We start from the raw sequence: 16,922 nt of genomic DNA, 5'->3' as shown, positions 1-16,922 counted from the left end.
CTTCACACGCACATTTCATGCTTGTTGTCAATCCGAACAATCAGCGAGTGCTGAAATCGTCATATATTTGGGGTGCTTACGAGCTGTGAAAATCCAATCTTATATATAGAGTTCCGCGTTTCCCCCCTTCTTTTATTTCGTGGCAGCGTCTTTATTATGATGCTATCCATAGCCGTACTACTTTTACTACTTACGGAAAGGTTTTACAAACATATTTATGGAGATATTTCACTCATTTTTGGGCATAATGCATTCCGCTGATGATTCCTTAAAATGACCACCACCTTCATGAACTCTGAGTCGACCTTTATGACCACTCATGACCCAAATTACGCGCATGTTTCCACTGGGGAAAAACTTTCATTTCATATGAGCGAGAGATATTATAATTTGCAATACTTGGCATGACATTTTCTGCAGAACACGATCTCGAGTTTTCATTGGCACTAAATTCTCACTCGTTGTCAATTCTGCTTTAACAATTTTCAGTCATAATTAGTAATGATTTTGTTCTGTAAGGATTTTTTGGTATGACAGGATTTCGGTCTTTTGGGAATTTTTCGGGATTTTGGCCTGCCAAGATTTCAGTATGGCCGAATTTTTTTCTCCCTATGCACTGCATTGTAAACTGAAGAGCCAAAAAAACTGGTACAGGCATGCGTATGCAAATAAAGAGATATGGAACCAATCAGAGTACGGCGCTGCGGTCGGCAACGCCTATATAACACAACTAGTGTCTGGCATAGTTGTTAGATCGGTTACTGCTGCTACAATGACAGGTTATCGAGATTTAAGTGAGTTTGAACGTGGTGTTATAGTCGGTCCACGAGAGATGGGACATAGCATCTCCGAGGTAGCGATGAAATTTGGATTTTCACGTACGACCATTTCACGAGTGTACCGTGAATATCGGGAATCCGGTAAAAAATTGAATCTTACGACATCGCTGCGGCCAGAAAAAGATCATGCAAGAACGGGACTGACGAGAGTCATTAAACGTGACAGACGTGCAACCCTTCCGCCAATTGCTGCAGATTTCAATGCTGGGCCATCAACAAGTGTCAGCGTGCGAACCATTCAACGAACCATTCAGAGCCGAAGGCCCACTCGTGTACCCTTGATGACTGCGCGACACAAAGCTTTACGCCTCGCCTGGGCCCGACAACACCGACATTAGACTGTTGAGGACTGGAAACACGTTGCCTGGTCTGACGAGTCTCGGTTCCAATTGCTTCGAGCTGATGGACGTGTACGGGTATGGAGACAACCTCATGAATCCATGGACCCTTCTTGTCAACAGGGGACTGTTCAAGCTGGTGGAGGCTCTGTGATGGTATGGGGCGTGTGCAGTTGGCGTGATATGGGACCCCTGATGCGTCTAGATACGACTCTGACAGGTGACAGGTACGTAAGCATCCTGTCTGATCACCTGCACCCATTCATGTCCATTGTGCATTCCGACGGACTTGGACAATTTCAGCAGGACAATGCGACACCCCACACGTCCAGAATTGCTACAAAGTGGCTCCAGGAACACTCTTCTGACTTTAGACACTTCCGCTGGCCACCTAAATCCCCAGACATGAGCATTATTGAAAATATCTGGGATGCCTTGCAACGTGCTGTTCAGAAGAGATCTCCACCCCCTCTTACTCCTACGGATTTATGGACAGCCCTGCAGGATTCATGGTGTCAATTACCTCCAGCACTACTTCAGACATTAGTCGAGTCCATGACACGTCGTGTTGCGGAACTTCTGCGGGCTCGCGGGGGCCCTACACGATATTAGGCAGGTTTTACCAGTTTTTTTGGCTCTTCAGTGTATAACGTAGGGCCATAGGTAATGGTACTGTCAGTATTACAATAGAAAAGCGCATACATACAATTATAAACTGTATACAAAATAAGAATGAAAAATTTAAGAGATTAAAAAAAAGAAAGTATATACTGTATATACAGGGTGCATAGGCAATAGCGCGTATGGTATTTTACTGGTGAACCGTTTACGTTAGAACCATATTTCCTATTAGAGAAAGTATCCAAATAACATGTAGTATTCAGATAGGTAATTCACGTTGCAAGGGGCATTTTTTTTATATACAGTCGAATCCCGTTTTAACGAACACTTTTCTAATCCCCCAGATAAGTTACATAGGAACAATGTGAAAACCTGGAAATCCTTTATAAAGAAGTGATTTCTCCGGTCTCTTGGAGTTCGTTATAACGGGATTCGACTGTAGTTACTGAAATAAAAATGTTAACTTGTTATACGGACACCCTATGCTCAAGAACACAATCACGAAGTTGTTGCCGTCCCTCCTGATGGCAACAAAAAAAACATTCCGCGTTTCTAAATGCAATAGTCACTGAAATATTCAAACTAGAAAAACGGGGGAAGTTTTGGGGAGGAAAAAACAGCGTTTAATGCGGGGTGAAAACGGGTTTTCCGCATTTTTAGAGCTGTTTTTCCCCACCCCAACTTTCCTCTGTTTTCGAAATCAAATATCTCAGCGAATATTTAACTTTGAAACGTGGAATGTTTCTTATTGGCATCAGAAGAGGCAGGGAAACTTTCTAATTGGGTTTTAGGGTACACGGGGACTGTTTAAAAGTTAATTTTTTGTTTAATTTTGATAGCTATACAATCCCTGAAATATGAATGAAATATCTGAGCACTACATGCTATTTGAAAATTTTTTCTAACTGGCCTCTCTAGGATCAATGGTTCACCAGTAAAATACCATAGACCCCCCCCCCCCCCAAATGCAAAATAGATTTCGGTGTTGTCAAGACTGTCGTTTGTCATGATTTCAGTAATATCGGGATTAGGTCAGTTGGAATTCTGGTACTGTAAGGACATTGGCCTGTCGTGATTCCGGTATGAACGATATTTTGGTATTTGCGAGAAATCACTACGTACTGCCAGATTTTGGTATAGTCAAGACTTTTTCCGAGATTTCGCTCTGTCGTGATTTTAGTTAGGTTGGGAAAACTGTGTTGTCGGAATTTTCGCTGCTGTATTTTAGATTTTGGTACTACTACTTTATCGCACACCAACTCCAGTCATATATGGCCATATGGCAATTTCCAGCTAATGGAGTTGGGTGGGAAATGAAGGCGCGCAATCTAGCGGTGGTCGTCCTAGGCTTGATAGGTAAAAAACTTGATGCGGTGTTGTTTTTGGCTGGATTCGATCCCATGGACCTTGACGGCAACCTCCGCAGTGGAAGACGAACATTTTACCACTGACCTGCGCCACTCGAGCATATTTTGGTACTGTCGGGATCATATCCAGTGTCGTCAAAGTACGCTATCGACTCTTCAACTGTCAATGTAATGCTCGCCGTCCAATTCAACCCAACACATGAAATTTCTCGTTCGTTCTCAGTTTATCCAGCAGGCTGAAAAATTAGTTTTTTCTCATGTTTTTTGGAAGAATTATCACACAGTGGTTAGTTTGTACATGATTAATTACCTCAATTACTCCATACTGCGGTATAAAATCCATTCAAACCTTTTTTCCCGAATACAATCGCCAAAAATATACATTTTCACGACCCTCCTTTTCATTTCAACGCACAAATCAGGCTAGCGCAACAGTTGTTGTAATTTTGCAACCGCCTTCATTGCGAAAGTAGATTTAACAAAACCAGGAATGGAAATTGTTATATAATTTTAATAAAATCGAAACGCAGTCGCGTAGAAGCCAAAAATAACTTTCCCACTTATTCTCTGAGAAAACAACACAAAAGTGCCAAAATGCTAAAATTTGTTCCTTATTAACCTACTAATCATCCAAAAAACGAGTGATGAGTGATTTCCCATTCACTTTTTGGTTTTTTTCCAGCGAACTTCTGACGTTTTGAAGTTCAGAACCTGTTCCACATTAACGCATTTTTTTCTCTTATAATGTGTATACGGATTTAAACCAATTTAAATTTGAAGGATTGAGAAGGAATTTCTTCTTCCTTTTAAAAAAATGATTTGCTGTAGAAGAAAACATACATAAAAAAAGACAAATATATGAAACAAACAAAAGGGAAACGAAGCTGCTGCTCGAAACAGGTTGCGTTAGTTTATGAAGAGTAGGTCAGTAGGATGATGCTGATGATTACGGCAGTCTGCAGCAGGAGTGACTGGACTCGGAACCTTTCAGAAAGATGCTTCAGTTCGGAACATTTCATGGCCGTCGTTATCATCATTCGGTGAATGAATGAAGAAAACAAGAAGATTATCCCTTTTTTTGCCCATTGTCATCTTCGCTTCACTCACCGAAGAAAGGATAAGTGACGATTCTTCTTCTTCTTCTTCATCCTAGACGTTAGAGACACGTTGAGATTCGCGCTCCGTGGTGGCTGGTGGTCAGCAGGGATGGAAGTGAGTACGTTGTTTCAATTTTCTCTAGAAATATGTGAAATGAAAACTGATCATTAGCGCTGCAATTGGGGAGGGGGAGGGGGAGCAGGCGTGTCCCGTGCCTCGGGTGGTGGACCAGAAGGGGCGCGAATTCCGTTCTCACAAACCTTACCTTCAACATTACAAGGCGGGAGCCGAAATGCGTACTTCCCCCGGGTGATCAAGCGTCTAGTTGCGGCCCTGCTGATGATTATAATTAATAATTTAAATTTATATTATATATCGGCGGAAATAATATGACTGAGAGCATATATGAAATTTTTAAGCCTATACTGCTTTGCGAATCGCGAATTGGATTGATAATGATGAGCATCATGAAGTAATGTGCACAGAGGCGTATTTACATGGAAGAGGGAAGGCAAGAAGCCCATGGTGCCAATTACAGAAGGGCGGTAAATTTGTGGAATGAGTGAAGAATATTGGACTAAAATGGGAGAAGGGTGGGTGAGACGAAAACACATAAATCCGCTTCTGCTTAGAGATGAAGGAATTAGGTCAGTGAGCGACTAAAAGAATGATCTAAAGAGCCTTCAAGTATCTGAGCAACCTACAGGACGAAGGACTGGGCTAGTGTGCACCGAAAAGAGTGACCTAGAGATTATGTTAGCTAGGTAATGAACGAAGGAATGATCTGGGGAGTGAGTAGGGAATTTCCGAGAGAGTTACCAAGCGAGCGAGGGGATGAAAAGAGCGTCCTAGAGGGTGTTAAAGCATCGGGGGGGGGGGGGGGGAGTGATGTGGAAAACGAGGAAACCTGCCAGAGAGAGTGAGCGACAAAATAAGTGACGCAGAGAATGTTGTAATCATGGAAGTGATGTGCCGGGAGGGGCGACTAATTCTACAGTTTCGTAGGATCGTTCCGTATTTTATGGGAAAGTGATATTGTCTAGGAAGGGGAAATCGTCTGATCTCTGGCTCTGCGTGTATGTAGGTGTAACGTAATTTTCTGCATATACTCCGTATTCATTCGCAAATTTTCGGTCACCAATAATGGAATATTAACCCCTTTACTATCACGAACGTAATATTGCGTCCAAACACCAGTGGAATAAACTCAAACAAGTTCTCTGTGTTTTTTCCCCGTCTCTCTTCACCATGGCAAAGCATTATAATAACCCCGTATCAAACGAGAAGTTGCTTTTTTTCTTTCCCTCCTGTTTTTCTATACTCCTGTTAATGATTTTTTTCCCGCACATATAACATATCGTTCTACTACAGTCGAATCCCGTTATAACGGACGCCAAGAGACCGGAGGAATCACTTCGTTAAAATGTCATCAAAAGTCAGCAAATCCGAAACCCTCTCCCCCCCCCCCCCCCCGATACTGACCTAATACTTGAATGACCCCTTACCTGTCTGGCAACTTTTTTTTCCTCATAGGGGGAAAAAAGGAGGGACGAAGATCCGTGAAAAGAGTCCCGTCTTTGTTGCGGAATAATGGTGAGTGACTCCGACCTAATCTCCCATAATCTTTTGTGCCGCGAAAACTACTGTAAGCTTCATCAGACATCTTGAACCAACCACATCCGTTCAACCCACGAAACCAGTGACGACTTCCAAAAAGAAGTGGGGGAAGGGGCGAAACCGGCATATAAACTAAATGACATGTAAACGGGTTGTAGCGAAAATCCCTGTTACCGGGAATTTCCCGGGATATTGTTGCACATGTAAACGGGGCTACAGTGAAAGTCGGTTGGAGTAGGTATTTTTGTGGTTCCCAACTTCGAGGCGCGATCGCGAGCCGATCTCCCCATTAAAAAGTCTCGCCACGGAGAGAAAAACAGTGGCTTCTACAATAATAAAATTTTTAAATCATTAAACTTCGCTCTTAGTTAGGAAAATTGATGGCAGATGGAAGCACTACACACAACAAGCATTGCACAGAAAGAAACTTCATGTCAGGCTCGCTACACAGACATACACATTCTAGCATGTACCAATTCATTAGAAGTTCCGCAGGGGAATATGGACGAAGTGCATGTGTGGTTTACTAGTAGTTAATAAGCGGCGGTCTATAATCCACGTCTAAGAAACTCCGATGGCCTTTTTAATGTATAACACGCGGAATTTCTCGAGGAAAGCGGTATGCACTGTTTGTAACAGAGTACGTATGCATGCGTATTCTGGAAATTTTTGTGTTTCTTATTATGGCATAATTTGACATTACTTCATTGATTTATGGTCAGGAGTAGAAATCGCATGAATAGTGAAATGAAAAAATACGGGAAATCTTGCCAGAGAAAGTTTCCAAACGTGGAAAAATATTGCCGATTATGGCTAAAATTGTAATTATCGTGATATGATTTATAATTTATGAAAATTATGTTCATCCACTATTTCATTTAGGGCTACTATATTGTTCTAAATATAAGAAGAAGAAAAAACGGGACATTTTAATGAATAATTCGAGATGGCAAAATACGGGCCATATCCCAACAAAATTTTGTTAATTATTTCTGTAAAAATTAACCTAATGTTGTCGAACGAGCCTTTAAACCAGTGTTTCCAAAACTGGGCAATATCGCCCCCTGGTGGGCGATGGAACGGTCCAGGGGGGCGATAAAAGCTACAGGTTTAACATAGGATCCTATGGGTTCGCTTGAGTAGGAAGGGGGGCGATGAGAGAGAAAAAAATTGTGAAGAAGAGGGCGATGGAACAATAAATTTGGAAAACTATGCTTTTAAACAGTGGAGTTTTTATTGAAATTCGGGATGTCTGGTCACTAGTTATTGATACATTTTCAGCTTCTAAAACCCAAATATAGTAATTATGTAATGTAGGATATACTGTAATTAAGACATGGTCATTTGAAACTACGTTTGCAAGCGGATTCGAGTCCTACGTAACTGTGACGTCAGACTTAATCAAGTCGTTTAATGGCGTGTGAAATCGCCTTCAGTCGAGAATGTCCTAAAAAAATGTCTTTCACAGCTGAGGTCAAGGTCTTCTTTCCCCGCCTTAAGGTCACTTTTTCTTTCGGAACGTGAAAGAGTTTCGAGAGAGAAGAAGCGCTTGATTATAATCAATTTGATCAGTATTCCGTTGCCGTTCGTAGGTTATTGAACTCATTAGATATATTTCGCTATAAATATGCGATACAAATCGAATTGATGGGGGAGAAATCACAAATACTTTATCGATGATCAATATTCATTAACCTATTTGATAGGATTTTACTCTAGGATTTTTTTGATGTTAAAGACGAATAATACAAATACAAAGCCACAACAGGCAAATCGCCCAACGAGGTGGCTGACTCAACAACATCATGGATCCCCGAGCCATTTTTGGAGGCCCTACCTACCACTGCTACACCCCCCCCCCCCCCGCGGAACCCCCAACGAATCGGTACATGCGGGAACGTGCGTGTGTACGTGTAGTGAAACCTGACGTGAAGTTTTTTGTTTCTCTGTAATGCTTGTTATGTGTAGTGCTGCCATCTGCCACCAGTTTTTCTAACTATGAGTGAAGTGTTATGATTGGATGATTTATCGTTGTAGGACTGTTGCTATCTGTGGCGAGACTTTTTAACGGGGAGATCGGCTCGCATTTGTGCCTTGAAGTTGGGAACCACAGAAAACCAACTTCAGCCGACCAACCACTGTGGGGTTCGAACCCGGGTCCTCGCATCGCGAGTCCGTCACTATAACCACTCGACCACCACAGCGGCAAATAATGATGAAATTGATACGAAATAAAAATGGCAAAACTATAAAATATAAAATCATGAAATAAACATGATAAAATATTGTATATATTGTGCTTCTGAATCGAAATTCGTACCAAATAACTAATTAAAGTTCGTAACTAGAAACTGAATTCGAATTCCTACCCAGTAACTGAATTGAAATGCATCCCTAGTAACTGAATTGAAATGCGTCCCTAGTAACTGAACATAAATGCGTCCCTAGTAACTGAATTGAAATGCGTCCTTAGTACTTGAATTGAAATGCGTCCCAAGTAACTGAATTGAAATGTGTCCCTACTGCCTAAATTGAAATGCGTCCCTAGTAACTGAATTGAAATGCGTCCCTAGTAACTGAACATAAATGCGTCCCTAGTAACTGAACATAAATGCGTCCCTAGTAACTGAATTGAAATTCTTACCAAGTAACTAATTAAAGTTCGTAACTAGAAACTGAATTCGAATTCCTACCCAGTAACTGAATTGAAATGCATCCCTAGTAACTGAATTGAAATGCGTCCTTAGTACCTGAATTGAAATGCGTCCCAAGTAACTGAATTGAAATGTGTCCCTACTGCCTAAATTGAAATGCGTCCCTAGTAACTGAATTGAAATGCGTCCCTAGTAACTGAACATAAATGCGTCCCTAGTAACTGAATTGAAATGCATCCTTAGTACCTGAATCAAAATGCGTCCCAAGTAACTGAATTGAAATGTGTCCCTACTGCCTAAATTGAAATGCGTCCCTTGTAATTGAATTTAAATGCGTCCCTAGTAACTGAGTTTAAATGCGTCCTTAATACCTGAATTGAAATGCGTTCCCAGTAACTGAATGTAAATGCGTCCTTAGTACCTGAATTGAAATGCGTCCCTAGTAACTGGATTAAAATTCGTACCTAGTAACAAATTAAAGTTCGTAACTAGTACAGTAGAGCCTCTCGATAGCGGACATCCACGGGACCAAAAATTGCTTCCGCTAACGGAAAGTATCCGCTAATGAGGAGGTACGATATACAGTGTAAGCTCTTTTATACGACTTTCACATTTGTACGACGTTTTACTTCGGTTGCAATTGATTCCTATGCATTTTAAAATGTATATGTTACTGTGTGTAAAAGTGGTACACCGGCGGTTATGCATAATCACCAATCGCCTCGATAAAGAAAGGTTGATTAAATTTCACTGCATTATCACTTTTACCGGTGATAATGCATAATTACCAAATACAGTTGAAAAATCTGATAAATGTGGGAAAATTTACGTGTATAACCTTCCTTATATCTTCATTAAACCGATTAATTATTTGTATCCGTATATGATACGTGCAATAAACGTATTTTGCAATAAAAATTAAATTAAATTAAAATAAGTGTGAAGAGAAAATGAAAAAAACATTGATAACAACATTATCATTCTTCTAATGTTGGCTTTCTTCACGTGTATAAACAAACAAAACCGCCATTACAGTTCGAATTCAACATCCTGGTCCACAGTTATGCTCAGTTAATCAAGCAATTAATTGACGAACCATCATATTTACCAATACCAACTTGGGATTGAACATAATCTTATATACTTGAATATATGGTAAATATTCTCGGTTTATGAACAAAAATTAACAAATTAGAGTCTTCCTGATTTTACTGTCCGCCATCGAGTGTCCGCTAACGGGGAGAGAAATACATTAAAGCCCTAATCCACTGGACCGGGGATCAAAGAAGCGTCCGTTAACGTGGAGTGTCCGTTAGGAAAGGTTCCACTGTAACTGCATTGAAATTTTTACTAAGTAACTGAGATAAAAATTCGTACCTAGTTATCGAACCAAACTCTCCCTAGTAACTGAGTAGAAATTCGTATCTAGTTACTAAATTGATGTTCCTACCTAGTAACTAAGTTAAAATTCATAACAAATAAATGAATAGAAATTCTTACCTGGGGAAATGAATCAAAATTTCTTCCTAAAAATAAATTAAAAATTTCTTCCTAAAAATAAATTAAAAATTCTTTCTAAAAAATAAATTAAAATTCTTCCTAAAAATTAATTAAAAATTCTTCCTAAAAAAATTAATTAAAATTCTTATCCTCTATTGAATTGAGATTCTTACCTTGACACTGAATGAAAATTGATTAACCAGTGAATGCATTGATATTCGCAACCAGTGAATGAATTGATATTCGCAACCAGTGAATGAATTGATATTCGCAACCAGTGAATGAATTGATATTCGCAACCAATGAATAGAAATTCTTAATTAGGAAATGAATTGTAGTTCGTACCTGGACACTAAATTAAACGTCCTACCAAGTAACTGATTAAACGTCCTACCAAGTAACTGAATTAAACGTCCTACCAAGTAACTGAATTACAATTTTTCTACCAACTAACTGAACCAAAGTTCCTAACTAGATTAACTGGATCGAAATTTCTATCCGGGTTACCTGAATCGAAATTTCTATCCGGGTTAACTGAATCAAAGTTCCCACCTAAGTTAATTGAATTGAAATTCCTATCTAAGCTAACTGAAATCAAAACTCGTACTTATAAAAAAAATAAATTTAAATTCTTATCCAAGAGAAAGTGAATCTAAATTCAAACTTGGTTCCTTTTGTTCTATTGTTGGTCCTTGCTTCTATTTCTACCTAGTACTATCCTACGCCTAGACGGAAATTTAGCAACCACAGAAAACTGGAATATTCTATTCTCGTAACGGTATCTTAGGTTAAATCTGTCCATGATTAAGGTGGAGTCGCTGGTATTGTATGACGTGCGGGTACTCTTTTCACTAGTGTCCCGAACGCGCTCAATAATATTTGAAATTAGGCTTACAGTCGGCATATTCATTACAGAGAGGATCCAGGCAGTGCATCTGATATATGACAGACTATACAAACATATAGCATATTTTCTGCAGTTGCCAAATCCTGAATAAATTCTGATCCACGCTCATCTTTGCTAAAGGGGTTCACATACCTCCTAACATGGGGAAAAGTTAAAATATCACTAAAAATACTCTTTAACCATTGATTTATTAGAAATTTTTTCCACATATTTTTGATTAAATATTCTATTCTATGCTAGTATAAAATTCTACATATCTCTCTCTTATACTTAATTTTTTTAAAAATTTTCAAAAATATACATTAAAAACAGCTTGCGCGCATGATAAAATGACATAACATTGATATAACCATACAATATTAAGACTAAAATGAAGAAAAAGGTTCATTTCACATAAAATGAACTAAAAGATTGAAATTGCATTGGCTCATACTTATTTAAAACTTAATTTAAAATTTAAATTTTCAAAAATTTAATTTAAAATTTAAATTTTCAAAAATTTAATTTAAAATTTAAATTTTCAAAAATTTAATTTAAAATTTAAATTTTTAAAAATTTAAAAAAATTATGTTTTTTTTTAAATAAATCAAATATTTATGAATGGATCTGAAATCTTTTAGTTCATTTTATGAAAGGAACCGTTTTCTTCATTTTAATTTTAGCATCGTAGGGTTACATTGATGTCATATCATTTTATCATGCACTCAAGCTGTTTTTAATGTATTTTTTTGAAAATTTTTAAAAACTTTAGTATTAAAGATATGTAAAATTTTATACCAGCATATAGGATAGCATATTTAATCAAAAATATGTGAAAAAATTTCTAATAAATCGATGGTTAAATAGTATTTTTAGTCATATTTTAACTTCTCCCCATGTTAAGAGGTATGTGACCGCTTAACTCTTTATCTACTGATGGTAATTTGAAGTACCATGTTAGCTAATTTGTTATGTACGAACATGCCAAGGATCCAAGTTTTTTCTTATCATTAGTCTTTACACTGCTTTTTCTTTACTTTATTCAATTTCAATCTAATGTGAATAATTAGTCTGAAAACCCGTTTTGAACAGTTCTGAAATTTTTCAGACATACATTAGCGAGTAAAAATAAGGCGAAGTTGTGACTTCAAGAATATTTTCGAGAATCTTCCGTAAGGTTATTAGGGAATTTTACATTTATATAAAATTAACTGGAGAATATTCTCATCGAGAATAATAAGAATATTCTCAAGTTATTTAAATAATAGTTGCCTTCCGGAGAATATTCTCCAGTATTATCTTCGATGAGAATATTCTCAAGTTATTTATAAAGAATATTTATTGTGTGATATACATTATTATAAATATTCTTGAGAATCTTTTCCAGAAGAACTATTTGAAATAACTGAAGAATATTTTCATTGAGAACGATAGGAATATTCTCTCAAGTTATTTATAATAGTAGGCAGGGGCGTAGCCAGAAATTTCGTTCGGGGGGGGGGACCACTTTCATTTCGGGGGGGGGGACCAAAGTGACAGAACAATGGATTTGGCAATCTTTTTCCCTTTTTTCGGTCATTTTCTCACATTTCGGGGGGGGGGAACCAGACCCCCAAGTCCCCCCCCCCTGGCTACGCCCTTGATAGTAGGCCTTCCAGAGAATATTGTCCCAGTATTCTCGAGAATTTTACATGTCCATGTGTGCTGAATTTAATAGAGAGTGGCTGGTACGAACAAATGGTCCAGCGGTCCTAAAAATTATCAAGAATACAAAATTTTCCAAGCCAGAGCCAACATGACTTCGTAGAACTCCAATCTGGTGAGCAGGTTCCGTATTCTCAGCCTCTCGTGGCGTGATGTTAGTTGGAGGAAAGGATTCATCATTACATGTTTCTGAAGAGCTTTTGATATGATATAATGATTTTATTATTAATACTTTGATCATGTGAATACTTGGATTGATTATTTGTGATTCTTACAGGATGATACATGATGCTTCTGGAGAAATTCACTCTAATTCTTCTGGTCATCTCTTCATCATATCAAACTGGACATTGTCAAGAGGACGGGAACATTCTAGATCGGATAGTTAGAATCGTATGGGACCCTTCGGGCCTAGTTTACTTCTGGACCGGACTCGACCAGTTCTTCAACGTGGTGCGAAGTTGGCGAGAAGTGGCCCTGAATCTGCTGACGTTACCCTTCCGGCAACAGGGGAAGTACGGAGATCACATCAAGATCAACGGGAGAACCAGGGCTTTGGGGCAAATCAAGAGACGACCCGTGATGCCTTTTCACCTGAATCGAGCTTCCTCGGGCACACGCAAGCCCGTTCCGTTTCACCACATCGGCCATCCGTTCCCGCCACCTCCACCATCAGCATCGTCCTATCACGGGAATATCATGATGTTAACGAACCCAAAGAACTCGCCGAACCAAATACCGCAGATGCCTTTGGACACGTTCGTGAATGCGAACCGGCTTCACGGTGATTGGACGGGAGAATCCAAGTGGAAGTTCAAACAAAAGAAATCAAAACGGACGTTTCATTTCGGGAACGGAATTCCATCGCAACCAGCGATTAAGCATCAGCAGGACATTGATCTTCAACGAGTACTGTTGGACGTGATGTCTCAGCAGGATGGTGGCTTGCCTCTTACTCAGCCTCGAGAGAAACTGAAGACGCTACTGTACCTGCTGAAGGAACTGAAACCGGACATTGACGGCGTCCATGCAGGAAGCTATAACTCGTGACACCCATTTTGTGTGACTCGAGTATTCGCCATTTTTCCTATAGCTTTGATGCCACCGGCGTTTCAACCGCGAAAGCCTAATAACTCGTGCCAAGAGCATTAGTGAACGTTGGCGACGTAAAAAATCGCTGCAGTTTCAAAGCTGTGCAATATTCTTCTAGAGACTTTTCTAGTCACAATGTATTAGGCCGCGTTCGGTTTGAAAGAAAAAAGAATTTCCCAATGCAATGTACATATAGATGGCGTGACACTATAAACTCCGTTTTAACATAATTATAGAGTATGAGAAATATACTAGGTATCCCATAATTTCGTAAATAATTCTTAAAAGAAATTCATAAAAACCGAATGAATTGGTACGTAATTAGCCATTCCTGTGTCGTGTGCAAGGATTTGGCCCGTTCTGGCCCAAGAATGGCCTCTTCCAATTGGGCCCTGTGTTGGTGCACCTGTTGAGGCACTGAATTGGTATATTTAAATGCGATTTGCGGAAAAGTTATTCTCACAAAGTGAGACATTTTTTTTGGTTAAAAAATTAGTTCAAATCGACAGGAGGCGCTGTATGAAAATCCAAAAGCAGTGTTTCAACCTGAACCTTTCTTCAATCTCTTTCTGTGTCCGAAATGTTCGCAAAACTTCAGCCGGCGATTCACGGCTGAGGTGAAACAACTCCACCAATAGTGCTTTTTCCAGTACTACCAACATCACAACGAAAACCTTAAGTAATCACCAATAACATGAAAATCCAGAAACCAGCTGTTAATCGTTCACCCTGTGCATTTTATATTTCTTGTGATTTGTTTTCGTGTAGCGCCCTCCATCGACAAAAATTTGAGCTATTTTTTTGTTCGAAAAAAAATCATCCTTCGTAAGAAAATCTTTTTCGCTGATCGCATTCAAATGTGTCAATTCTTTAAATTTTTATGAATTTTTAAACTATTCACTATCGTATGGGATTCAATGTATTTTTCAAGTGCATGGACCAATTCGTAACACTATAGGCAAAAAATCGCGCTTTTGTAATTTTGCAGATGTTCAATGTCTTCCAGCTTCTCTTGCGCTTGAACAGACGCCATTTTTTGTAACGTTAACAAACTAGGCTTTCGTATAATACAGTAGTACCCAATCTCTTATGCTTCGACTTCCCCCTAGTATTTGTGTCTGCGAATTGCGTACCTTCTTTGTACGATGTTTCGTATTAACTCTGTTACCGATTATTTTTGGCACGTGCTTGGATGATGCTATCCCTCCACCCCACATCCTGTAATCGAACCCCTAGGCTGGGATCTTTGGCGAGCCCCCAAGCCAGACTTTTCATGGGCTCTTCTATAGTGAATTTATAGCATGAAAAAGCAAAAAATGAAAGGTGATTGTCCCGAACCCCAGAGCTGAGGCCTCGCCAGCCCCACCCTTGAAAAGGACCATATAATAATTTCAGTTCCTATATGTTTGTATCTACACTACTACTAAACCACGGATGCATTTCATCCATATTCCTCTGCGGAACTTCTAACGAATTGGTACATGTTGGAATGTGCGGTTGCGTGTCATGAACTTGTCACGACATGGCTCGGGTAGCTAACGGTGTACCTTCTCCTGGGAAGTATGCGCATCCACAGGCTTGGGAACCACGGACTACGATTGAAACCAAACCCTCTGTGCCAATGGTTTCCAACATTTCGTTTTCGTTAACCCAGCAATTGCGATTGAATGGCATTTGTGTACTTCCTGCCCGCCATCTGTGAGAAAAAGTTCTCATCTCACAGCCCTCATCGTCATATTGGTGGTTCCTTGACCACAATAACTGTGACAACGTCACAGAGATAAGTCATTGATCTGTGAATTGTATGATCCGATGAGTGATGCCAAAGAAGATTACGGAAGATTATTGCTTCGAGTGGCAGATTTGGGGAGGGGGTATAGGAAATTAGAAGAATGAAAGGCGAGCTGAAAAAATTGCGTAATCCAGATTGTCAGATTTGGTTAGTGAAGAGTGAAGGAAATTAGGCTAGAACTGGAGGACAGCTGTATGTACAACTTTTGTAGCTGCACAGAGAGGTGACACAAAATCACTTTGCCTCTAGATTAAGGGTTTTAACCAAGGTGTCCGTGCGATTATATAATAAAACACGTTTAACTATTTTTTCACATTGCTATGTAGTAATGAATATCATTTTGTAAATGGAATCATGAAAAATTTAGAGCTTCTGCTCTAGTTGATACTGTTCACGAAACGTCGGATGAGCGAATGAATGATGGTGTTCACGGCAACACGTTCTCCCGGCCTTCCTTCAACAAGCTCACCAACTACCGAACTTAGAAACGATTTAAAATGGCATTTGTCTGAGTAGAAGGGACTCAAAACCTGGTTGTGTTCTGTAGCCTATATGTTGTTTATCTCCCCGCCCCTAACCATATTTGTGAACAAGGGATGCTGGAAGACATTGCCTATATTCAAAGTTACATACGGACACATTATACATATTTTTTCAAATAGACACAGAGACAAACGGTCTCTATTATTTTGAAATACTTGTATATACCATTGATTTCTGTGTCACTTATTGTACTGCATATTTCTGTAAAAACATCGATTCAATTTTGAAACTACCTCAATCAACGTATAACACGCTATCACAATGTAAATATATCCAATGTGCTGTTCCACTATGTAGTTCAACGTTTAGTAAATGTTCTGTAAAACAACAAAATGACAACTTAATTTTCTTTTATGTGTTAAATTTTTATCTGCGTTGGAAAAACAGTCAAGTGTTTCTTAACCTTTTCACACCTGCGGACCGATGAAAACCGGGGGGGGGGGGGGAGGGGAAATCTCAGTCCGGCAGAAGTAAGAAAATTTGCAGACCGGAAAAAAAATTAATAAATATTAAAAATGAATTTGAGAATCGGCAAAAGATAAGTAAACAGGAAAAAAAATAATAATAACTCGAGGGCCCGCAAAAGGTAAATAAATGGGAGGGATCATGTCTCGCGGACGGTCAATAATAAATAACTGAGAAGGACAATATGTGGTCCTGCAAAAAATAAATATAAGAATTAATTTGCGGGCATAAAAAGATTAATAAAAAGGAAAAAAAATAATTTGCAGAGCGGCTAAAGATAAATAATTGAGAAGAATAATTTTGGGTATAGGCAGAAATAAACAAAGAGTAAAAATAATTTGAAGACCGACAAAAAACATATAAATGTGTGACGTAATTTGCAGAACGGCCAAGTGTAAATAGGAAA

The 16,922-nt window shown here is 39.0% G+C and overlaps 1 protein-coding gene across 2 annotated transcripts; it reads left to right on the top strand.

Annotated features, from left to right (window-relative positions):
• The first annotated feature begins 4,109 nt into the window (after positions 1-4,109).
• On the top strand, positions 4,110-16,374 carry LOC149064946 (uncharacterized). 2 transcript variants are annotated; one of them, XM_089254806.1, is made up of 2 exons: positions 4,110-4,377; positions 12,902-16,374. In XM_089254806.1, exon 2 carries the CDS (start codon positions 12,910-12,912, stop codon positions 13,672-13,674), a length of 765 nt encoding a protein of 254 aa, XP_089110932.1. In that variant the 5' UTR covers positions 4,110-4,377; positions 12,902-12,909; the 3' UTR covers positions 13,675-16,374. The 2 variants fall into 2 exon arrangements, with proteins under 2 accessions (XP_089110932.1, XP_089110931.1); XM_089254805.1 differs by having other exon boundaries at positions 4,110-4,381.
• Positions 16,375-16,922: the final 548 nt, after the last annotated feature.

The sequence above is a fragment of the Pholcus phalangioides genome, unplaced genomic scaffold (assembly GCF_987345545.1).
Source record: "Pholcus phalangioides strain wild (caught in Gottingen) unplaced genomic scaffold, Ppha-v1.0 ptg000042l_1, whole genome shotgun sequence".
Taxonomy (NCBI): domain Eukaryota; kingdom Metazoa; phylum Arthropoda; class Arachnida; order Araneae; family Pholcidae; genus Pholcus; species Pholcus phalangioides.
The sequence above is the reverse complement of the archived record's forward strand: the minus strand, read 5'-3'. Positions and strand labels throughout refer to the sequence as shown.